The 24852-nt window shown below is 38.9% G+C and overlaps 2 protein-coding genes across 4 annotated transcripts in view; one reads left to right on the plus strand and one right to left on the minus strand.

Moving 5' to 3' along the window:
- Window positions 1-2572, plus strand: part of LOC128238665 (uncharacterized) — a 54990-nt gene extending 52418 nt beyond the window's left edge. Inside the window, exons 33-35 of the mRNA XM_052954798.1 lie at window positions 241-333; window positions 669-689; window positions 2108-2572. Of these exons, the coding sequence (XP_052810758.1) occupies window positions 241-333; window positions 669-689; window positions 2108-2260 (267 nt within the window). The 3' untranslated portion in view covers window positions 2261-2572. The remainder of the gene's footprint in view (window positions 1-240; window positions 334-668; window positions 690-2107) is intronic.
- An 8678-nt stretch (window positions 2573-11250) lies between these two features.
- Window positions 11251-24852, minus strand: part of LOC128237211 (uncharacterized) — a 41814-nt gene continuing 28212 nt past the window's right edge. For all 3 annotated transcript variants that reach the window (XM_052952543.1, XM_052952541.1, XM_052952542.1), the window contains exons 16-18: window positions 23157-23312; window positions 13292-13374; window positions 11251-12684 (exon numbers count right to left, since the gene is read on the minus strand). In XM_052952543.1, coding sequence (XP_052808503.1) covers window positions 12598-12684; window positions 13292-13374; window positions 23157-23312 — 326 coding nt within the window. In that variant the 3' untranslated portion in view covers window positions 11251-12597. The remainder of the gene's footprint in view (window positions 12685-13291; window positions 13375-23156; window positions 23313-24852) is intronic.

Consider the following 24852-nt stretch of genomic DNA (forward strand, 5'->3'; position numbering starts at 1 on the left):
TGACATCAAGATTCTTGTTTTTTCATGAATAGAATGCATACATACATTTTCTGGGATTACGTTGCGAAGGTCTTTATTATATAGCTGGATTTATATATACATCTATAAGTAACTATGTTTGTTTAAGATAGATTTCATTTAGTATTCTATTTTTGTAATAGTATCATCTTTTGCAACTTTGTTTTATTTCTAAACTCATTGAATGATCATGGTTATATGACACCATTGTAACATAAATAGATTCGGGACGCGCTGAAACAACGGCGTAACAGGAAACGGAGCCTGCAGACATTTAGCTCTGACATGCGGAAACAGTCGAGAAGTATTTCACAGGTAGTTGTTTTTAGTGTTCTTGATTCATACTTTATTTTACTAGAATCATTTCCAAATAGAATAGTAATCATTGAAGGATGATAGGCTATATATAATTTACCATGTAACATTGATTTAAATGGTCAAAATGAATATGCATCCGACCTCATTTGTATTGTTGCATTGTATCCTGTTTATGATCATGCGTTTTAAGACTGACATCACTTGACATAATAATAAATCATTTTCTAACGTTCACATACTTGTAAAGATATGATACAACACTCTACTCCCGCTTCGTCTCAATGGCATATTTGTTATCGTACTGACACTATTGTTTCTGTTTCCGCCTACAGGATGCTGGTGGGTTAGACAAGGTGAGTACAATGACACTCTTAAGTGAACGTCGGTACATGTACCAGTGTTGGGAAGGGAAACAACTCCTTCTATGTCCTTAGGTGTCATATGACCAGTAAAAATAATGACATGTAACCTAATAGTTCGCATTTTTGTTGAGTTGTAGATTAGATGAATAATATATTTATATTTGGCCTTACAAGGTTTTCTGACATTCTTAAAATGTTATATTTCGTATATAACTATTCCATCGATAATTGTGTAAGAATTGATATATTGTGTAAATATGAAGAAAAAGATGCGTTGTGTATGGAGGTTTTAACATTTAAGCTCACAGTGTGCTCAGCGTGAGCTATTGTGATAGGATGATTGTCTGTAGTTTGTCCGTCGTCAACATTTTTTTTCAACAATTATCTTCCGAAACCAATGTTAGAATTTCAACAAAACTTCACAGAAGTCCTCTTCCAGATTATAACTTCAATAAAAGTGGTGTTATGCATAACTCTGGTTGCTATGGCAACCGAAAGGAATAACTTCAGTAGAAAATATTTCTGCGAAACCGCTGGCCCTATTTCAACATAATATCATAGAAATGGTGATCCTGTATCAAAATCCTTCACCCCATTTTTTACTCTTTTATTTAGAAGTAGTTGAATATCGAGAACATTTTTAAGAAATATCGTATGTTACTGTTTTCGAATGCCGCCGACGCACCAACACCAATAATGTGCGTATCTGACATTTTTTCAAGTTTCTTTATTTTCCAGAAGCTTACTAACAGACATATATCATTTTTACAAACTTTTTTTGTATTATATTATTGTTTTACTATCGATTTCGAACTTCGTGAACGTATTCAGAGTAACAATGTGTTGTGAGAATTATGGCCCTTCTTCACCCTTTAAACAAGTACATATTCTTCATGTTTTTCTTCGACCGTTTAAAAAACGGGACGTATGTTTTAGTTTCACCTGTTATTTGGCCTACTGGCGGGCGGCGTCCAGTAGGTTGTCCTATCAATAACTTTAGAACTCAGGTGAAAATCAGGTGAGCGATAAAGGCCCCTTGTGTACTAAAGGAAATAGCAGGAGTTCACTCCTATCGCACCGTGGTATATCTGACTGTCAGAAGTCTATTATTTTTCTTGTTTGTTTTTTTAACATAATGTGATTTAAACATACATGTGTATTTCTTTTGCATTTATTTAATATTAGGTTAGTATTACCATGCTCCAAAAATATGTCCCGTTCATCCTTGTACGTATGTTTACACATTTTCTCTTAACGCCTAATCGTGTTAATTTTATAACTGGGAGTTACTTTACATTTTGTTTAGAAATCATACGTATGTAACATTCGATATTATTGTATATGAAGTCATAAGGGACATTATACTGTTTGCAGTACGGAGAATAGTAATTACTGCGCTTTACCTCTAGGTAAAGAATGGTGATGCTGGCGGGGTAGCGAGTGGCAGACGGCGGGGCGACATGGCCAAGGCTCCCGGGAATGACTGGATGCGCGAGGAACGCCGGAACTACCACCGCCACGTCCGCCTCACAAACCCCAGAAGTGCATCATTTTCTGCATGAAAAACCTGCGAACTTTCGTAAACTTGTGATATTTGTATAGAAGATGTTACCTTGTGCCATATACGTGTGTATGAACATGTATAATTAATATGTTAACCTGTGTGGTACATGTAACATAGAAAGAAAAGGCTGAAATGAACGATACATTTAAGAAACCTAGCTTTAACTTACATAGCGTATTATATATAATGCTAACTTCTGCTTTATATAGAGGAATATAGTTACCCATGGAATACATATAGAGATGTTTTTGTTTCATAGCACATTTACAAGAATGTGTTTGCCCTAGATCGTTCACCCTCACACTGGTTCATTAGCTTTTAATTACATCAGATTAGTAGTTTAATCAAACTAAGTGGAGGACAATTTCCGCATTGCAGCTGCGACAGCTGCGACGTCAAGGCTGTTCAGACACGTGTCACTTATCATACTTAGACACTTTGTAACATCATTGTTTCTTTCCCTTAACACGGGTAACAGAAGACAGAATAAAACGTCCCGATAAAGAACAAATCAATCTTTGTCGACATTATTGGCAACAACAGGGGGACAGTGAAATACAGGCATCGAGTAGGGAAACCTAGCCCGCCACTTGGCCAAAACAAAGGCATCTTGGCCAAAACAGAGGGACTGGGACTGTAGCATACACCAAAGTCAAAAAAGGAAAGACAAGCACACCCCTAAAGCCAAAACAGAGAGACTATTACATAAGTCACAGTCTAATGGGAAAAACCAGCACTCACTCTTGGCGAAAACAGGGGGACTATAAAGTACAAATGCAGTCAAATAGGGAAAACCAGTTCGCCCCTTCGTCGAAACAAAGGGATTTTAAAGTTCAACCACAGTCAAATATATAAAACCAGCACCCACCCTTGGCGAAAACAGGGGGATTATAAAAAACAATGAAAAAGCGCTTGTCTCCGCCATTGTGTGGTCGTAAGTGAGATATGATCAATAACGGACATAACAATTATAGTTTTGGACTTGAGACGAACAAACATAGGGGTCATTGGTCATGACCAACCTGCATACCAAGTATGAAGTTCCTGGGTACAGGTCTTCTTTATTTATTGAGCGAAAAAAAGTGTGACGTCCGGACCGGTGGCCAACATACTGTTTCACCTGAATGTCACTGTGACCCTGACCTACTGACCCCAAATCAATTGGACTCATCTACTAATCAAGACCAACTAGCAAACAAAGTATGAAGTTTCTTGGTGTAAGCATTCTTTAGTTCTTGAGCGGAAACCGTTTCTTTTTCTCGCGGTCAGTGCAACCAATACTGCAACCTTGACATTTGACCAACTGATCCCCAAATCAATAGAGGTCATCTAATAGTCATGACCAACCGGCATACTAAGTATGAAGTTCCTGGGTAAAAGTGTTCTTTAGTTATTATTGGGAACTGTTTTTCCCCGAAAGGTCAAATGACTGCGACCTTGACCTTTGACCTACTGATCCCACACTAAATAGGGGTCATCTACTAGTCAGGATCAATTGGCGTATTAAGTATGAATTTGCTGAGTGTAACGTTCTTTAGTTATTGAGCGGAAACCGTATTTTCACCTCAAAGTCTCCGCAACTTTGACCTTTGACAAACTGATCCCAAAATCAATATGCGTTATCAACTAATCATGACCAACAGACATATCAAGAATTAAGTACCTTGGTGCAAACTATTTATCTAACGGGAAACTGTTGTTTCACCTCAAGGTCACCGTGACCTTTTGATCCCAAAATCAATAGGGATAGTCAACTAGTCATGACCAACTGGCATACTTAGTATGAAGATCGTGGGTGCAATACTTATGTGAAAAACTACAGAAACACGCTCAGTAGCAAAAAGTTTAAACATAAGCCCGGTTTAAATGCACTGGGTAAACGCCAAAGACATAGCAAATCAAGTTATTGAACGAATACTGTTTTCACCTCAAGGTCAATGTAACGTTGACCTTTGACCTACTGATCTCAAAATCAAAAGGAGCCATCTACTAGTCATGAGCAACTTAAATACTTAGTACGATGTTCCTGGACCAAAGGATTATCAGTAATTGAGAGGAAAGCGTATTTCACCTCAAGGTCATAGCGACCTTGACCTTTGACCTTTGGAAACCATTTTGACTGCTTTAGATCACCGCCAACATGTAACGCGTTTTACCACGACCTTGAACTTTGACCTACTAATCTCAAAGTCAATAGCGGTTATCCACACTAAGTATGAAGTTCCTGGACCAAAGGGTCTTCATTTATTGAGAGGAAATCATTTTTCACCTCAAGGTCACCACAACCTTGACCTTTGACATTCTGATCTAAAAAAAGCAAAAGGGATCATAAACTGGTCATGACCAACCAACATACCAAGTATTAAGTTCCTGGGTCTTTGTTATTGAATGGAAATGAAGTGTGACGTACAGACTGACTGACTCTGAATGACTGACTGACAGGGCAAAACAAAAAGATCTGTTTGTCAAACATTATGCCCCCGACCCCCTGAGCGCCATGTTGTCAGGATTTGGACAATTGAATGAAAAATGCATGGACCTCCAGATCAAGTTTTAGGGCCATGGATGCAGGTAGTGTCAAGTTATCACACAGACAAGCTTTTTGCGTTCAAGGCCACTGTTATCTTGACCTGTGACGAGATGACCCCTTCAATTAAAAGGGGTCATCTACAGGTCAGGCCCAACCTCCTAGTCAAGTTTGATGATCATAGGTCCAGGCTTTGTTGAGATATCACTGGGAGAAGCTTTGTTAACTTTTTCGTGTTAAAGGTCACTGTGACCTTGACCTTTGACCAAATGAAACCCCTAATCAAGAGGAGTTTTCTACTGGTCAAGCCCAACCTTCATGTCAAGTTTATAGACCATATGTCCAGGAATTGTCGAGTTTTCCATCAAGGTGACTGTGACCTTGACCTTTAACCTGATGATCCCCAAAATAAATAGGGGTCATCAACTGGTCAGGCCCAACCTACAAGTCAAGTTTGAGGGCCATGGGTGCAGGCATTGTCAAGTTATCACTCGGACAACCTTTTATCACTCAAGATCAATGTGACCTTGACCTTTTGCCCACAATATCAAAAGGGGTCATATACTGGTCAGGCCGAACCTCCAAGTTATGTTTGAGGGCCATGGGTGAAGGCATTGTCGAATTATCACTTGGACAACTTTTTAACATCCAAGGTCAATGTGACCTTGACCTTTGGCCTGATGAACCCCAAAATATATAGTGGTCATTTACTGGTCAGTCCCAACCTCCAAGTCAAGATTGAGGGCCATGGGTGCAGGCATTGTCACATTACCAATCAGACAACCTTTTATCATTCAAGGTCACTGTGACCTTGACCTTTGACCCAATGACTCCTAAAATCAATAGGGGTCATCTTCTGATCAAGCCCAGCCTCCATGTCAAGTTTGATGACCATAGGTTTAGGCATTGTTGATTAATCACTCTGACAAGCTTTAAAATCCTTTTACCATTTAAGGTCATTGTGACCTTGACCATTGACCAATGACCCCTAAAATCAATAGGGGTCATCTACTGGTTAGGCCCAATCTTCTTGTCAAGTTTGATGACCATACGTCAAGGAATTGTTGAGTTATAACTCGGACAAGTTTTGGTCTACCGAGGAACCGACCTACCGACCGACTGACATGTTCAAAGCAATATACCCCTCTTCTTCAAAGGGGGGCATAATAAATACAGGCAAATAGGGAATTCAGCCCAGCCATTTGCCAAAGGGAGGGACTATAAAGAATGAAAACAGGGGCACTATAAATTACAAACTTGGTCAAATTGGGAAAACAAGCACTCCCCTTGGCCAAAGCAAAAGGACTATAAATGACAATCACCTAGGGTAAACCAGCACTCCTCTTGGCTGAAACTGAAGGACTATAAATGACAATCAACTAGGGTAAACCAGCACTCCTCTTGGCTGAAACTGAAGGACTATAAATGACAATCAACTAGGGTAAACCAGCACTCCTCTTGGCTGAAACTGAAGGACTATAAAGTACAAATATTATCTAATATGCAAAACCAGCTTTTCCCTTGAGCAAAACAGAGGGACTAAAAAGTACAAATACAGTCAAAAAATGGAAACCACCAGTCCGCCTCTTGGCTAAAACAGAGGGACTAATAAGTACAAATACAGTCAAATTGGGAAAACCAGCACAACCCTTTGCAATCATGTCCTTTTGAAAATAAAATCTAAAGGCAGCACCTAACATGGGAGAGCACAGAGCTTATGTACATGTATGTGGTGTTAATAATCATTATATTACATTGCAGCCCCGTGCAGTTATAGAATTTACTAACTGCGACAGTTTGGACAGATTTTGGTAGAGGGTTGCCTAAGGTTTATTCTCTGGTGTAATATGGAAATCAGGAAATTATTTTTGACAAGAAATTTTAAAAGTTTTAACTATGATAAGCCATAAATTGGTAACCAGCTAACCCTAACCTCATAAGGCCATGTGGTTTTGAATCGTCAGCTTTAAAATCATTGGTAGAGGATAACAACAGTTAGAAAATACACTGCACCGAGAAACAAGTTCCTCAAATGATTTGCATCAATATTCACAACTAAGAACACGGTTACTTGAAAGTATAACCGTATCAATATACTCTAATGTGAACCATGTCACTTCAAATAATTTGCATCAATATACTCAACTGAGAACTATGTTACCTCAATTTTTTTGCATCAATATACTCCACCAAGAACCATGTAACTTGAAATTATTTGCATCAATATACTCAACTGAGAACTTATTAGCATCAATATTTTCAACAGAGAACCATGTTACTTCAAATATCTGCATCAAAGAATCATGATACTTGATACTATAAGGACACTGATGACATTTTCATTGACTTCCATGAAAGGTTACTGTCTTACTGATATGCACTTACAACAAGCACTTATTCCAAGCTGGCCCACAGAAACAAATCAAGTAGAATATCAGTACCATATTGTGTACTGTTATAGTAAAAACAACCACAAACATATTCTATCAAGGATTTATTCCACGCCATCTAGTTGCACTATGACATTTATAAAACTTTTCAACTAAAATCCTATTGTATAGGCAGAAGTAGAACTCTCTTGAGTAAATAAATACTAAAACATATCAGCATTAACAAGTTAACAGTATTTAATATATTATGCATTATCTTAAACAATACAAGAACACAAATGTCAAGTTACAAATAATTAAACAAGAGGCCCATGAGGCCCAACGCTCTACTGGCATGGCTCTTTTGGCCTTTGTCAATCCAGAACATGTATGTATGATAACAGGCAACATAATTATAGTTCAGAAAAGCAAGGGAAAATACCAAATGCACACAGTCAGTACAGGTTGACAAAGGCAAGAAGTGAAACAAAAAAACTACAGTGACTGAGTACAGATTGTCTCCCTTATACTGTATTTATAAAGCAAGTTTGATCACTTAAAGGGATATAATCCAGTAATGCATGGGCAGGTCTGGCTGGTTTAACAATGTTACTGAGCTCTCAAGAAAATCTAACAACTGTGTAAGTTTGATTAAGATACTATAAAAAATGAAGACTTCATCGCATTCACAAGCAACTGTTTACAAACGCATACACAGACTGACACATACACTAAAGACACTGGGCCATGGCAATAAGGTCTACTAGCCGTTGGCAAGTAGAATTAAAAATAGATCATTGTGATAAATGTGAGACTTAAAGGCACAAAATGATAAACACTCAAATCACATAGTCTCTTGCCCAAATGGATATTTGTTCAGATTTGTTGATTTGTAAAAGTGGTATTAAAATGTCATTCTGACATGGTTTATCATGATGGGGATTACTGGATCATAGGTGGCAGTATCAGCCAGAGATGTACTTGTTTTTCTTAATAAAATCAATGGACAACTACCTGCATTTGCCATAAGAGATGGGATGCACAAACACTTTTGTGAAAACTGTGTTTAAATTTAGAAATTTAATGTTTTATGGCAGTAACGGTTTAAGAAAAATGCATAAAACATCAATTTTGGAGCGGAAATATGTCAATCTGTGATCTGCATGACAGAAGTCATGCAACTTTTTTATCATTATCATGGGGTAAATAAAATTACTTGTTTAAAATTGAAATGATAAAAAGTTGGATTTCTCGAAAAACTTCATATTTTAAATAACAGTTTTTGCTAAGTATTTATGAAACCAAGCTCTGCATGAAAAATGTGCTTTGTGCCCATAAAGACTTGTTTTATTACTTGAAAATTTCAGGTATATTTGGCAAGGGGTAAAAACATTCTTTCATACATTTTTATCATATAATAAACATTACTATATTATTAATCTTAAAATTAATAATTCTTCATCTCTAACTGCAAAATAATGCCACCTATGAGGCCAGCAAGGATGTTTAACAACAAATTACATCATGATCAATATCCATATTTGACGTTCATAGAAAACAGCAGCTTAAAATAAGCCTATAAAATTTATGCTTTATGCTTTGAAACATTTGATATACAAACTTACGAAAATAATAACTGATATATTTTCTCATAGAATCAAAAAAATTGTACTTAAGAATTATAAGCTCATTAGTTCAGGTTTTTGCTACACTAATATAAAGATTATAATCAATGCAAATAAGTCAAGGTCACAGTGCAATGATGAAGCCCATTTATGAATTATTGTCACAAGACTTCCTGAACAGCGTAGAATACAAATTTAATGTGTCACAAAAAAATACATTAGATATTTAAAAATTGACATGACTAGAATTGTTTTCATAATTGCAATGAACACTTTTTGCTTGAAGATTCGAAGGTAAAAAAACAAGAGTTACATAATAACTCCAGGGAAAACTAATACCTCCGGGGAAATCCAATATCTTCAGGGAATTCAAATATCTTCAATACCTATAGGGAATTCCAATACAATTTGTCAGATGAAAGCAATTTAAAGGGCTATACACTGTATGATGAAACAGCGAAAAAAAGAGAAAATTGTTGAAAACTGACATAAACTTGGTATCGATGTGTACAATGCATTGAAACAAATGAATTAAAGTACCACATAGTTTACTATTAATTTATTTTTCACAGTGTTTTCATATTTTTCCATTAAAAAAGATTACTAGGTATGTATACCTTGTAGAATTCATTCTTATGCGTGATTGGCTAGTCAATGTTATCACGTGATATTACCAAGCTAGGTATATATCTTAAATACCTGTCTCCCAATTAGCAGTTAGCATAAACTTTCATAGCATAGAGGATTCGACACTGGACTGCGTTTTTGGCGATCCCTGTTCGAACCCGGTCTCTGACTCAAATTTTTCTTCACATTTTGGTATTTTTTTCACAATTATGATATCAAAGAGTAAATCATTTTATTGAATAATTGTCCTGAGATTTGTTACTGAAAAAAATAATTTTTGGTGCCAATCTGGTGTATAGTCCCTTTATAATATATGATGCAGTATTGCTCAAGACTGACCAAACCCTTATGAAACATAATACAATCTGGCTTGATAGAGAACTTACTAGGTCAGCATACGTATAATCTGTATATCATTAAATATACAACCACAAATGAAGCATAAGGCATCAGTATATTTTCACTTTGAAAAACATTTTTGCAATGTCAAAAATTTAACAAAAACTCAAAGCCAGACAATATCAGTATAAACTTCAAAGCTTTCTTCTCTATGTGCATATATCTCCTGTCTACTTCACAGTGGCTTGATGACAAAGGCTCATTAAAGTCACACTGTGGTCTACTTACCATGTTTTATTACCATAGTAACAATAGTCAATCCTTTGATTGTTTAATCTAACATTTATGGCACATTCACTTTTTATGGGAATAATGTCAAGCACTTAAACATCAAAAGAGACCATTGCTGAACATCAGAAGAAATAGAAGAAATATCCCTGCTTTTCCACCTAAAATCAGTGCACAATGACATAAACTAAAATGTGAGAAAATAGTATGATATGTTTCTGCCTTCAATATGTAACAAGAGCTGTCACAGTATGTGACGAATGCCCCCGAATGTGACATTGACCTACGAACAAGGTCAGTACATGAAAAGTTGATCTTGCCTTTACGTGTCAATACATATGGCAAGTTATTTTAAATTGCCTCTGAACATAAAAAATACCACCCATACTTGACAACCTACACTGTTATGTCCTTATATTCAGAATTCCCTTGTGAATAAACACTTAGTGTATCTTTCACCTTAGAGGTAGGGACATGGGTCTTGCACACGACACGTCATCTTCGTATGTGGAACACATGTAGCAAATTATTTTAAAATCATTCCATACAAGAGAAAGTTACAGCCCGGACACGACAACCTATATCCTATGTCCTTGTATGCAGCACTCCATTGTGAATAAACACTAAGTGTGATCTTGACCTTTGAGGTAGGGACACGGGTCTTGCACGGGACACGTCGTCTTGGTATGTGGAACACATGTGGCAAGTTATTTTAAAATCTGTCCATACAAGGGAAAGTTACAGCCCGGACACGACAACCTATACTCTATGTCCTTATATGCAGCACTCCATTGTAAATAAACACTAAGTGTGACCTTGACCTTTGAGGTAGGGACACGGGTCTTGCACACGACACGTCGTCTTGGTATGTGGAACACATGTGGCAAGTTATTTTAAAATCTGTCCATACAAGTGAAAGTTACAGCCCGGACACGACAAAATATACTCTATGTCCTTATATGCAGCACTCCATTGTGAATAAACACTAAGTGTGACCTTGACCTTTGAGGTAAGGACACGGGTCTTGCACGCGACACGTTGTCTTGGTATGTGGAACACATGTGGCAAGTTATTTTAAAATCTGTCCATACAAGGGAAAGTTACAGCCCGGACACGGCAACCTATACTCTATGTCCTTATATGCAGCACTCCATTGTGAATAAACACTTAGTGTGACCTTGACCTTTGAGGTAGGGACACGGGTCTTGCACGTGACACGTCGTCTTGGTATGTGGAACACATGTGGCAAGTTATTTTAAAATCTGTCCATACAAGAGAAAGTTACAGCCCGGACACGGCAACCTATACTCTATGTCCTTATATGCAGCACTCCATTAGGAATAAACACTAAGTGTGACCTTGACCTTTGAGATAGGGACATGGGTTTTGCACGCGACACATTGTCTTGGTATGTGGAACACATTTGGCAAGTTATTTTAAAATCTGTCCATACAAGGGAAAGTTACAGGCCGGACACGACAACCTATACTCTATGTCCTTATATGCAGCACTCCATTGTGAATAAACACTAAGTGTGACCTTGACCTTTGAGGTAGGGACACGGGTCTTGCAAACGACACGTCGTCTTGGTATGAGGAACACATGTGGCAAGTTATTTTAAAATCTGTCCATACAAGGGAAAGTTACAGCCCGGACACGACAACCTATACTCTATGTCCTTATATGCAGCACTCTGTTGTGAATAAACACTAAGTGTGACCTTGACCTTTGAGGTAGGGACACGGGTCTTGCACGCGACACGTCGTCTTGGTAAGTGGTACACATGTGGCAAGTTATTTTAAAATCTGTCCATACAAGAGAAAGTTACAGCCCGGACACGACAACCTATACTCTATGCCCTTATATACAGCACTCCATTGTGAATAAACACTAAGTGTGACCTTGACCTTTGAGGTAGGGACACGAGTCTTGCACGCCACACGTTGTCTTGGTATGTGGAACACATGTGGGAAGTTATTTTAAAATCTGTCCATACAAGGTAAAGTTACAGAGCCGGACAGACGGACGGACGGACGGTGCGATTTTAATATGCCCACCTTCGGGGGCATAAAAACAAATATATGAAGCAATGATTAGGTAGTTCAAAATCAGCTATACAATTTTATAAAGCAACAAAGCTCTACACTTCAAAAGCTGTTATAAAGCTTTCGTGTGTGTGATTTTTATGTAGAATTCTAGACCAAAACCTCTTCACCAAAGACCATACAGTTGCTTTCTTTGCATGGTTACAGCCAGTCTAAACAAGAACTATGCAAGAGGAAGCTAATGGTCAGGTGATTATTTTCAAGAGGCATACATGTAGCTAAATTACTAAATTATTTACCTGATCGCTACACATGTGCAATTTACATCATCAGTAACATATACTGACAGTCAATAACAATACACATCTGACTTACAAAATATGATAAAAAAAAAAATTAGTAAAGTTCTTTAAGATCCTTATTTTTCGCTCTCTTATGTTTGTTTCCCTCACAGTAAATGTCCATCACAAGCCATGTGTAATCACGCAATGCTTCCAAATCAAAGCCCAACACCTCTACTTCTTTCTATGTTGTTTGTTATCATCTATCCACTGTCTGAGAACACCTGTGACGCGGTCTTCCTGCTTCCATCGGGACGTGATCTGAAAAATACAGACACCATTATTTGATACTGCATTTTTTTGTACCTGACTACAAGGTTTAAGTCATGCATGACACAATTTTCACTGTAGATTGGTAAAGTTTCCCACAAGCATCATTTTTCCCTAAAGTTTATGGATCCACCTTGTCCGAAATAAATGGCAAGGTCTGCTCCATGCCATGTAAGTGTTCATTGCAGTATAAAGCATCTAAGAATTAGGCATTTTGAAGCATGTACAAGGTCAGTTAAACTATTATGAAAGTGATGCCTGTTATTTTCAAAGCAGCACATTACATAAGACTTAATTAATATCACTCTTCCTTAAACACCCTCTTTGTTTTAAAGTAAAGTTCAGGCATTCGTAACTCCAATCAAAAACTTATTAAATTATGGACAACTAAACATTGTTCAGCAGTTGATTTTTACAAAGGTTTCTTTCCTGGCTTGGAGGCATTTGCGTTTAGTTTGTGGTCAATAGGCCTGACACATGGGTTTCCTTCAAGAATGCTGGTTTCCCCAACATTACAAGACTGCCAATAAGAATGATTTTTATAAAGTAATGTCATACTCATACAATTTGAAAGTTTAAACAATGTAGTGTTGCATACATGGTCCCAGATGTCTGGAGCCCGAGCCTTCTCCTTGCGACTGACAGGGGCAGACATCGGGCGCTGACGGACCGTCTTCTCCACTGTGAACAGAGTAGAAAAACATTGAAACATTGTTTGGGTGGATAGAAAATGATTATAACTGTGTTTCTGTTATACTTAATTACAATTAACTGACAAATTAAGGCAAATCTCTAATAAAGTTTTGGTTAGAAAAATATAAATGCTTTGCTAAAGAGCTTTTGGGACAAAAATCAGAATTCTCCATTTGGAAATTAATAATAAATTGTTACACCCATGACCGTCAACATCTGCAGGAATAAGTCAATGACTTAGAAATCAGGAATCTGTTTGGGGTTTGAATACATAAGCTCAATAAATGAAGTTAACAAACATAACTTTCTTTGGCAAAGAATAATGGCAACTAGCTTTCTCAGAAGACGGCTTCTTGAATCTTTTTAGAAAAAGGTGCACCTAAAAAACCACTGCTTTTGTGCAGCTTTAGCGAAGGAAAGCTTTTCAAAAGCCATATTTTCTTGAATGAGGTTGATGATAGTTAAGATGTAGTCCTACCATCCAGTTCCCTCAGATAATTCTTTATAACAGTAAAAAACAATTGATGAATGTTTGAATTGATTTACAACAGCATACAGCCAAACTTAACTTCTTTTACAACATAATAATAACATCAATACATTTATACTGCTTGTGACAGTCATTTAAAAACAACAATATATTACCTCATCATAATTAATTTGAAAGGTTACATAATAAAAATCAAGGTAATGCAGTATTCCATACATTCACATATATAGTAAATTAACAGGCTGTCAGTGCAACTCACTGGGTGATAATTAAATAGAAGAACTAGCTAAATTTGAAGATTTAAATTCTCCACTATTTGAGCAATTAGCATAATTATTGTGCTTTAATGAGTGTCTGTTATCTTGTGGTGTAGGAAATGTCACATTGAGTGTCTGCAGTCTTGTGGTGTAGTGAATGTCACATGGAGTGTCTGTAGTCTTGTGGTGTAGTGAATGTCACATGGAGTGTCTGTTATCTTGTGGTGTAGGAAATGTCACATGAAGTGTCTGCAGTCTTGTGGTGTAGTGAATGTCACATGGAGTGTCTGGAGTCTTGTGGTGTAGTGAATGTCACATGGAGTGTCTGTTGTCTTGTGGTGTAGTGAATGCCACATGGAGTGTCTGTAGTCTTGTGGTGTAGTGAATGCCACATGGAGTGTCTGTAGTCTTGTGGTGTAGTGAATGTCACATGGAGTGTCTGTAGTCTTGTGGTGTAGTGAATGTCACATGGAGTGTCTGTTGTCTTGTGGTGTAGTGAATGTCACATGGAGTGTCTGTTGTCTTGTGGTGTAGTGAATGTCACATGGAGTGTCTGTTGTCTTGTGGTGTAGGAAATGTCACATTGAGTGTCTGCAGTCTTATGGTGTAGTGAATATCACATGGAGTGTCTGCAGTCTTGTGGTGTAGTGAATGTCACATGGAGTGTCTGCAGGCTTGTGGTGTAGTGAATGTCACATGGAGTGTCTGTAGTCTTGTGGTGTAGTGAATGTCACATGGAGTGTCTGCAGTCTTGTGGTGTAGTGAATGTCACATGGAGTGTCTGTAGTCTTGTGGTGTAGTGAATGTCACATGGAGTGTCTGTTATCTTGTGGTGTAGTAAATGTCACATGAAGTGTCTGCAGTCTAGTGGTGTAGTGAATGTCACATGGAGTGTCTGGAGTCTTGTGGTGTAGTGAATGTCACATGGAGTGTCTGTTGTCTTGTGGTGTAGTGAATGCCACATGGAGTGTCTGTAGTCTTGTGGTGTAGTGAATGCCACATGGAGTGTCTGTAGTCTTGTGGTGTAGTGAATGTCACATGGAGTGTCTGTAGTCTTGTGGTGTAGTGAATGTCACATGGAGTGTCTGTTGTCTTGTGGTGTAGTGAATGTCACATGGAGTGTCTGTTGTCTTGTGGTGTAGTGAATGTCACATGGAGTGTCTGTTGTCTTGTGGTGTAGGAAATGTCACATTGAGTGTCTGCAGTCTTATGGTGTAGTGAATATCACATGGAGTGTCTGCAGTCTTGTGGTGTAGTGAATGTCACATGGAGTGTCTGCAGGCTTGTGGTGTAGTGAATGTCACATGGAGTGTCTGTAGTCTTGTGGTGTAGTGAATGTCACATGGAGTGTCTGTTGTCTTGTGGTGTAGTGAATGTCACATGGAGTGTCTGTTGTCTTGTGGTGTAGTGAATGTCACATGGAGTGTCTGCAGTCTTGTGGTGTAGTGAATGTCACATGGAGTGTCTGCAGTGTTGTGGTGTAGTGAATGTCACATTGAGTGTCTGTTGTCTTGTGGTGTAGTGAATGTCACATGGAGTGTCTGCAGTCTTGTGGTGTAGTGAATGTCACATGGAGTGTCTGCAGTCTTGTGGTGTAGTGAATGTCACATGGAGTGTCTGCAGTCTTGTGGTGTAGTGAATGTCACATTGAGTGTATGTTGTCTTGTGGTGTAGCAAATGTCATATTGGGTGTCTGTAATATTGTGGTGTAGTGAATGTCACATGGAGTGTCTGCAGTCTTGTGGTGTAGTGAATGTCACATGGAGTGTATGTTGTCTTGTGGTGTAGTGAATGTCACATGGAGTGTCTGCAGTCTTGTGGTGTAGTGAATGTCACATGGAGTGTCTGCAGTCTTGTGGTGTAGTGAATGTCACATGGAGTGTATGTTGTCTTGTGGTGTAGTGCATGTCACATTGAGTGTCTGTTGTCTTGTGGTGTAGTGAATGTCACATTGAGTGTATGTTGTCTTGTGCTGTAGTGAATGTCACATGGAGTGTCTACTGTCTTGTGGTGTAGTGAATGTCACATGGAGTGTATGTTGTCTTGTGGTGTAGTGAATGTCACATGAAGTATCTGTTGTCTTGTGGTGTAGTGAATGTCACATGGAGTGTCTGTAGTCTTGTGGTGTAGTGAATGTCACATGGAGTGTCTGTAGTCTTGTGGTGTAGTGAATGTCACATGGAGTGTCTAGTCTTGTGGTGTAGTGAATGTCACATGGAGTGTATGTTGTCTTGTGGTGTAGTGAATGTCACATGGAGTGTCTGTAGTCTTGTGGTGTAGTGAATGTCACATGGAGTGTCTGTAGTCTTGTGGTGTAGTGAATGTCACATTGAGTGTCTGTAGTCTTGTGGTGTAGTGAATGTCACATGGAGTGTCTGTAGTCTTGTGGTGTAGTGAATGTCACATGGAGTGTCTGTAGTCTTGTGGTGTAGTGAATGTCACATGGAGTGTCTGTAGTCTTGTGGTGTAGTGAATGTCACATGGAGTGTCTGTAGTCTTGTAGTGTAGTGAATGTCACATGGAGTGTCTGTAGTCTTGTGGTGTAGTGAATGTCACATTGAGTGTCTGTAGTATTGTGGTGTAGTGAATGTCACATGGAGTGTCTGTAGTCTTGTGGTGTAGTGAATGTCACATGGAGTGTCTGTAGTCTTGTAGTGTAGTGAATGTCACATGGAGTGTCTGTAGTCTTGTGGTGTAGTGAATGTCACATTGAGAGTCTGTAGTCTTGTGGTGTAGTGAATGTCACATGGAGTGTCTGTAGTCTTGTGGTGTAGTGAATGTCACATGGAGTGTCTGCTGTCTTGTGTTGTAGTGAATGTCACATTGAGTATCTGTAGTCTTGTGGTGTAGTGAATGTCACATGGAGTATCTGTAGTCTTGTGGTGAAGTGAATGTCACATGGAGTGTATGTTGTCTTGTGCTGTAGTGAATGTCACATGGAGTGTCTGCTGTCTTGTGTTGTAGTGAATGTCACATGGAGTGTCTGTAGATTTGTGGTGTAGTGAATGTCACATGGAGTGTCTGCAGTCTTGTGGTGTAGTGAATGTCACATGGAGTGTCTGTAGTCTTGTGGTGTAGTGAATGTCACATTGAGTGTCTGTTATCTTGTGGTGTAGTGAATGTCACATTGAATGTCTGCTGTCTTGTGTTGTAGTGAATGTCACATGGAGTATCTGTAGTCTTGTGGTGTAGTGAATGTCACACTGAGTGTCTGTAGTCTTGTGGTGAAGTGAATGTCATATGGAGTGTATGTTGTCTTGTGGTGTAGTGAATGTCACATGGAGTGTCTGTTGTCTTGTGGTGTAGTGAATGTCACATGGAGTGTCTGTAGTCTTGTGGTGAAGTGAATGTCACATAGAGTGTATGTTATTTTGTGGTGTAGTGAATGTCACATGGAGTGTCTGTTGCCTTGTGGTGTAGTAAATGTCACATTGAGCGCCTGTTGTCTTGTGGTGTAGTAAATGTCACATGGAGTGTCTGTTGTCTTGTGATGTAGTGAATGTCACATGGAGTGTATGTTGTCTTGTGGTGTAGTGAATGTCAAATTGAGTGTCTGTAGTCTTGTGGTGTACTGAATGCCACATGGAATGTCTGTTGTCTTGTTGTGTAGTGAATGTCAAATGGAGTGAATGTTGTCTTGTGGTGTAGTGAATGTCACATTGAGTGTATGTTGCCTTGTGGTGTAGTGAATGTCACATGGAGTGTATGTTGTCTTTTGGTGTAGTGAATGTCACATTGAGTGTACGTTGCCTTGTGGTGTAGTGAATGTCACATGGAGTATCTGTAGTCTTGTGGTGAAGTGAATGTCACATGGAGTGTATGTTGTCTTGTGCTGTAGTGAATGTCACATGGAGTGTCTGTTGTCTTGTGGTGTAGTGAATGTCACATGGAGTGTCTGTAGTCTTGTGGTGTAGTGAATGTCACATGGTGTGTCTGTAGATTTGTGCTGTAGTGAATGTCACATTGAGTGTCTGTAGTCTTGTGGTGTAGTGAATGTCACATGGAGTGTCTGTAGTCTTGTGGTGTAGTGAATGTCACATGGAGTGTCTGTAGTCTTGTGGTGTAGTGAATGTCACATGGAGTGTCTGTAGTCTTGTGGTGTAGTGAATGTCACATGGAGTGTCTGTAGTCTTGTGGTGTAGTGAATGTCACATGGAGTGTCTGTAGTCTTGTAGTGTAGTGAATGTCACATGGAGTGTCTGTAGTCTTGTGGTGTAGTGAATGTCACATTGAGTGTCTGTAGTATTGTGGTGTAGTGAATGTCACATGGAGTGTCTGTAGTCTTGTGGTGTAGTGAATGTCACATTGAGTGTCTGTAGTATTGTGGTGTAGTGAATGTCACATGGAGTGTCTGTAGTCTTGTGGTGTAGTGAATGTCACATGGAGTGTCTGTAGTCTTGTAGTGTAGTGAATGTCACATGGAGTGTCTGTAGTCTTGTGGTGTAGTGAATGTCACATTGAGAGTCTGTAGTCTTGTGGTGTAGTGAATGTCACATGGAGTGTCTGTAGTCTTGTGGTGTACTGAATGCCACATGGAATGTCTGTTGTCTTGTTGTGTAGTGAATGTCAAATGGAGTGAATGTTGTCTTGTGGTGTAGTGAATGTCACATTGAGTGTATGTTGCCTTGTGGTGTAGTGAATGTCACATTGAGTGTACGTTGCCTTTTGGTGTAGTGAATGTCACATTGAGTGTACGTTGCCTTGTGGTGTAGTGAATGTCACATGGAGTATCTGTAGTCTTGTGGTGAAGTGAATGTCACATGGAGTGTATGTTGTCTTGTGCTGTAGTGAATGTCACATGGAGTGTCTGTTGTCTTGTGGTGTAGTGAATGTCACATGGAGTGTCTGTAGTCTTGTGGTGTAGTGAATGTCACATGGTGTGTCTGTAGATTTGTGCTGTAGTGAATGTCACATTGAGTGTCTGTAGTCTTGTGGTGTAGTGAATGTCACATGGAGTGTCTGTAGTCTTGTGGTGTAGTGAATGTCACATGGAGTGTCTGTAGTCTTGTGGTGTAGTGAATGTCACATGGAGTGTCTGTAGTCTTGTGGTGTAGTGAATGTCACATGGAGTGTCTGTAGTCTTGTGGTGTAGTGAATGTCACATGGAGTGTCTGTAGTCTTGTAGTGTAGTGAATGTCACATGGAGTGTCTGTAGTCTTGTGGTGTAGTGAATGTCACATTGAGTGTCTGTAGTATTGTGGTGTAGTGAATGTCACATGGAGTGTCTGTAGTCTTGTGGTGTAGTGAATGTCACATGGAGTGTCTGTAGTCTTGTAGTGTAGTGAATGTCACATGGAGTGTCTGTAGTCCTGTGGTGTAGTGAATGTCACATTGAGAGTCTGTAGTATTGTGGTGTAGTGAATGTCACATGGAGTGTCTGTAGTCTTGTGGTGTAGTGAATGTCACATGGAGTGTCTGTAGTCTTGTAGTGTAGTGAATGTCACATGGAGTGTCTGTAGTCCTGTGGTGTAGTGAATGTCACATTGAGAGTCTGTAGTCTTGTGGTGTAGTGAATGTCACATGGAGTGTCTGTAGTCTTGTGGTGTAGTGAATGTCACATGGAGTGTCTGCTGTCTTGTGTTGTAGTGAATGTCACATTGAGTATCTGTAGTCTTGTGGTGTAGTGAATGTCACATGGAGTATCTGTAGTCTTGTGGTGAAGTGAATGTCACATGGAGTGTATGTTGTCTTGTGCTGTAGTGAATGTCACATGGAGTGTCTGCTGTCTTGTGTTGTAGTGAATGTCACATGGAGTGTCTGTAGATTTGTGCTGTAGTGAATGTCACATGGAGTGTCTGCAGTCTTGTGGTGTAGTGAATGTTACATGGAGTGTCTGTAGTCTTGTGGTGTAGTGAATGTCACATTGATTGTCTGTAGTCTTGTGGTGTAGTGAATGTCACATTGAATGTCTGCTGTCTTGTGTTGTAGTGAATGTCACATGGAGTGTCTGTAGTCTTGTGGTGTAGTGAATGTCACACTGAGTGTCTGTAGTCTTGTGGTGAAGTGAATGTCATATGGAGTGTATGTTGTCTTGTGGTGTAGTGAATGTCACATGGAGTGTCTGTTGTCTTGTGGTGTAGTGAATGTCACATGGAGTGTCTGTAGTCTTGTGGTGAAGTGAATGTCACATAGAGTGTATGTTATTTTGTGGTGTAGTGAATGTCACATGGAGTGTCTGTTGCCTTGTGGTGTAGTAAATGTCACATTGAGCGCCTGTTGTCTTGTGGTGTAGTAAATGTCACATGGAGTGTCTGTTGTCTTGTGATGTAGTGAATGTCACATGGAGTGTATGTTGTCTTGTGGTGTAGTGAATGTCAAATTGAGTGTCTGTAGTCTTGTGGTGTACTGAATGCCACATGGAATGTCTGTTGTCTTGTTGTGTAGTGAATGTCAAATGGAGTGAATGTTGTCTTGTGGTGTAGTGAATGTCACATTGAGTGTATGTTGCCTTGTGGTGTAGTGAATGTCACATGGAGTGTATGTTGTCTTTTGGTGTAGTGAATGTCACATTGAGTGTACGTTGCCTTGTGGTGTAGTGAATGTCACATGGAGTATCTGTAGTCTTGTGGTGAAGTGAATGTCACATGGAGTGTATGTTGTCTTGTGCTGTAGTGAATGTCACATGGAGTGTCTGTTGTCTTGTGGTGTAGTGAATGTCACATGGAGTGTCTGTAGTCTTGTGGTGTAGTGAATGTCACATGGTGTGTCTGTAGATTTGTGCTGTAGTGAATGTCACATTGAGTGTCTGTAGTCTTGTGGTGTAGTGAATGTCACATGGAGTGTCTGTAGTCTTGTGGTGTAGTGAATGTCACATGGAGTGTCTGTAGTCTTGTGGTGTAGTGAATGTCACATTGAATGTCTGCTGTCTTGTGGTGTAGTGAATGTCACATGGAGTATCTGTAGTCTTTGATGTAGTGAATGTCACATGGAGTGTCTGTAGTCTTGTGGTGAAGTGAATGTCACATGGAGTGTATGTTGTCTTGTGCTGTAGTAATGTTCATATGGAGTGTCTGTTGTCTTGTGGTGTAGTGAATGTCACATTGAGTGTCTGTAGTCTTGTGGTGTAGTAAATGTCACAGGGAGTGTCTGTAGATTTGTGCTGTAGTGAATGTCACATGGAGTGTCTGTAGTCTTGTGGTGTAGTGAATGTCACATGGAATGTCTGTAGTCTTGTGGTGTAGTGAATGTCACATGGAGTGTCTGTAGTCTTGTGGTGTAGTGAATGTCACATGAAGTATCTGTTGTCTTGTGGTGTAATGAATGTCACATTGAATGTCTGCTGTCTTGTGTTGTAGTGAATGTCACATTGAGTATCTGTAGTCTTGTGGTGTAGTGAATGTCACATTGAGTGTCTGTAGTCTTGTGGTGAAGTAAATGTCACATGGAGTGTCTGTAGTCTTTTGGTGTTGTGAATGTCACATGGAGTGTCTGTAGTCTTGTGGTGTTGTGAATGTCACATGGAGTGTATGTAGTCTTGTGGTGTAGTGAATGTCACATGGAGTGTCTGTTGTCTTGTGGTGTAGTAAATGTCACATTGAGTGCCTGTTGTCTTGTGGTGTAGTAAATGTCACATGGAGTGCCTGTTGTATTGTGGTGTAGTGAATGTCACATGAAGTGTATGTTGTCTTGTGGTGTACTGAATGTCACATGGAGTGTATGTTGTCTTGTGGTGTACTGAATGTCACATGGAGTGTATGTTGTCTTGTGGTGTAGTGAATGTCACATGGAGTGTATGTTGTCTTGTGGTGTAGTGAATGTCACATGGAGTGTATGTTGTCTTGTGGTGTAGTGAATGTCACATGGAGTGTATGTTGTATTGTGGTGTAGTGAATGTCACATGGAGTGTATGTTGTCTTTTGGTGTAGTGAATGTCACATGGAGTGTATGTTGCCTTGTGGTGTAGTGAATGTCACATGGAGTGTATGTTGTCTTGTGGTGTAGTGAATGTCACATTGAGTGTATGTTGCCTTGTGGTGTAGTGAATGTCACATGGAGTGTATGTTGCCTTGTGGTGTAGTGAATGTCACATGGAGTGTATGTTGCCTTGTGGTGTAGTGAATGTCACATGGAGTGTATGTTGCCTTGTGGTGTAGTGAATGTCACATGGAGTGTATGTTGCCTTGTGGTGTAGTGAATGTCACATGGAGTGTATGTTGTCTTGTGGTGTAGTGAATGTCACATGGAGTGTATGTTGTCTTGTGGTGTAGTGAATGTCACATGGAGTGTATGTTGTCTTGTGGTGTAGTGAATGTCACATGGAGTGTATGTTGCCTTGTGGTGTAGTGAATGTCACATGGAGTGTACGTTGTCTTGTGGTGTAGTGAATGTCACATGGAGTGTATGTTGTATTGTGGTGTAGTGAATGTCACATGGAGTGTTTGTTGTCTTTTGGTGTAGTGAATGTCACATGGAGTGTATGTTGCCTTGTGGTGTAGTGAATGTCACATGGAGTGTATGTTGCCTTGTGGTGTAGTGAATGTCACATGGAGTGTATGTTGCCTTGTGGTGTAGTGAATGTCACATGGAGTGTATGTTGTCTTGTGTAGTAGTGAATGTCACATGGAGTGTATGTTGTCTTGTGGTGTAGTGAATGTCACATGGAGTGTATGTTGTCTTGTGGTGTAGTGAAAGTCACATTTAGTGTATGTTGTCTTGTAGTGTAGTGTTGTTGTTTTACTCTCCTTGTTCATGTTGTTTCTATCCTTTAAGGGAAATATCCCTGAGATCGGGTTTCCTTCTATATGTTATGAAAACAGTGCATACATAGTACAATTCCTACTGACAGTACTGATAAAAGCACAAAAACCATGTGCTGACTTAAGGCACACTTTGTGAGGTCCCAATGAAATTCCTATTTTAAAATCAACTATCAAATTAGAATGTCAATGAATGGAAAAATGATGCTGAAGATTTCCACATCTCTTGTAAGAAACTCATTATACCCTGGATATTTCCATTTAAATTATTAGAGTTGAAAATACAAATTCCAATATTTGAGCCTGCCCTTGTAGCCCACCAGTTACCTTTTGAGATGGCATGAAGGGTGTGTGAGACCTCTTGTTTGAGCAGCCCTTGTGTGTACTGGGCCATGGAGAGGAGTAGCTGTGGTCCACCATGTCTGTTAAATAGTTGACGAAGACGATGGTCACTCATTACCAGTAGACGGACAATGATCAGGCCTGAAAAATAAGACTACCACATTAAGTGCCTGTGCTGGGCCATAAACCTGAGTAGCTGTGGTGCACCGTGCTACTTGAACAGCTGTCAGAGATGATAGTACCTCTTTACCGGTAGACGTACAATGATCAGACCTGAAAAATAAGACTACCACTTTAAGTGTCTGTGCTCGGCCATATACAGGAGTAGCTGTGGTGCACCATGCCGCTTGAACAGCTGTCAGAGATGATAGTCACTCTTTACATATAAAAATAAAATATAGAATATATAAGGCAACCAGATATGAATTATATTGACTGTGGGTACCAGGTCAATTTTTAACAAGAGAAGTTTTGATAACTTTCCTGTGTATTTTGCAAAAATTGGACAAATGTAGCTACAAATTACAGTTTTTGAAGACTATTAAAAAAAAAATACTTACTTAGTAATATGCACATAATAAGAGTAATAATATTTATTATTTATTCAGGTGTAAATAATTTTATAGTTTTATTTATTGTTACTTTATTTTATCTTAATTTTATAAATTAAAAATTTGCTAATTCTTATGTATTATAATTAAAAACATTTGCTTATAAATTTTGTATAAGTTTTCATCATGGTCAATCAATTACCCCTCAAAAAGTTATTTTTAAGACTGTACGTATTTCACAGAGTGGTATTGGAACTTTATTCAAGAGCTAATGCTAAGTAAATCAGCCATACTGGCGCTCTGGCGCACTAGCAGATCTAGGGCGGCTCACCCCCAACCCCCCTTAAATTTGTCAAAGTGAACATGTCATGTTTAAATTACATCAGAATGCATCATTCTATACTACAATTAGCCCAGTATTATTTTATATGTTTTTTTTTTATTTACTTGGGGAGGGGGGGGGGGGGGGGAAGAGGTGCCCCCTCCCTCCTTTTAATGTCAAATCCTGGATTGGCCTCTGTATATAATACATCATTCATCATTTGTTAACACTTGACTGTTTTCACTGTTACAAGCTAGCAACTGAAGAATACACCTCAGGCAAATCTTTCACTTAACTTTGATTATATTATTTGTAACATATAAGTCTATCTAGCCCAAGGCTTACCCAGTATATGAGTCTATCTAACACCAGGCCATGCTTTAGTTCTTCTATTTTTAGTGATTAGATAATTCTTTTAAAACTCAAATATTCTCCATACAAAGTTTTAACTTATTTATTCTTTAAGTTAAAGTAAAGTATGACAAATGCACCTTAAGTTAAATGTAGGGCTGTTCATAAAGGAGACAGGAGAAAATTCATTTCACCAATTATTTTTGTAAAATATAACAAATTTAACATGTCATTCAATATATTGTGCAGTAGTATTAAAAATTTCAATCAAAAGTATTGAATGGAATCCTTTAATACATGTGCAGTTTTAATGAAAATCCTCTATGGTGCAAAACTGTTTCAAGGTCAGAAACCTTTCATTTAAAGACAGAATAAAAAAAAATGCCTAATTTAGAAAAACCATATGCCCATGTCTATCAAATGTAATAATGATTTGGTGTAAGGAGTTAATGTTAAA

This window comes from Mya arenaria, chromosome 6 (assembly GCF_026914265.1).
Source record: "Mya arenaria isolate MELC-2E11 chromosome 6, ASM2691426v1".
NCBI classification, from domain to species: Eukaryota; Metazoa; Mollusca; class Bivalvia; order Myida; family Myidae; genus Mya; species Mya arenaria.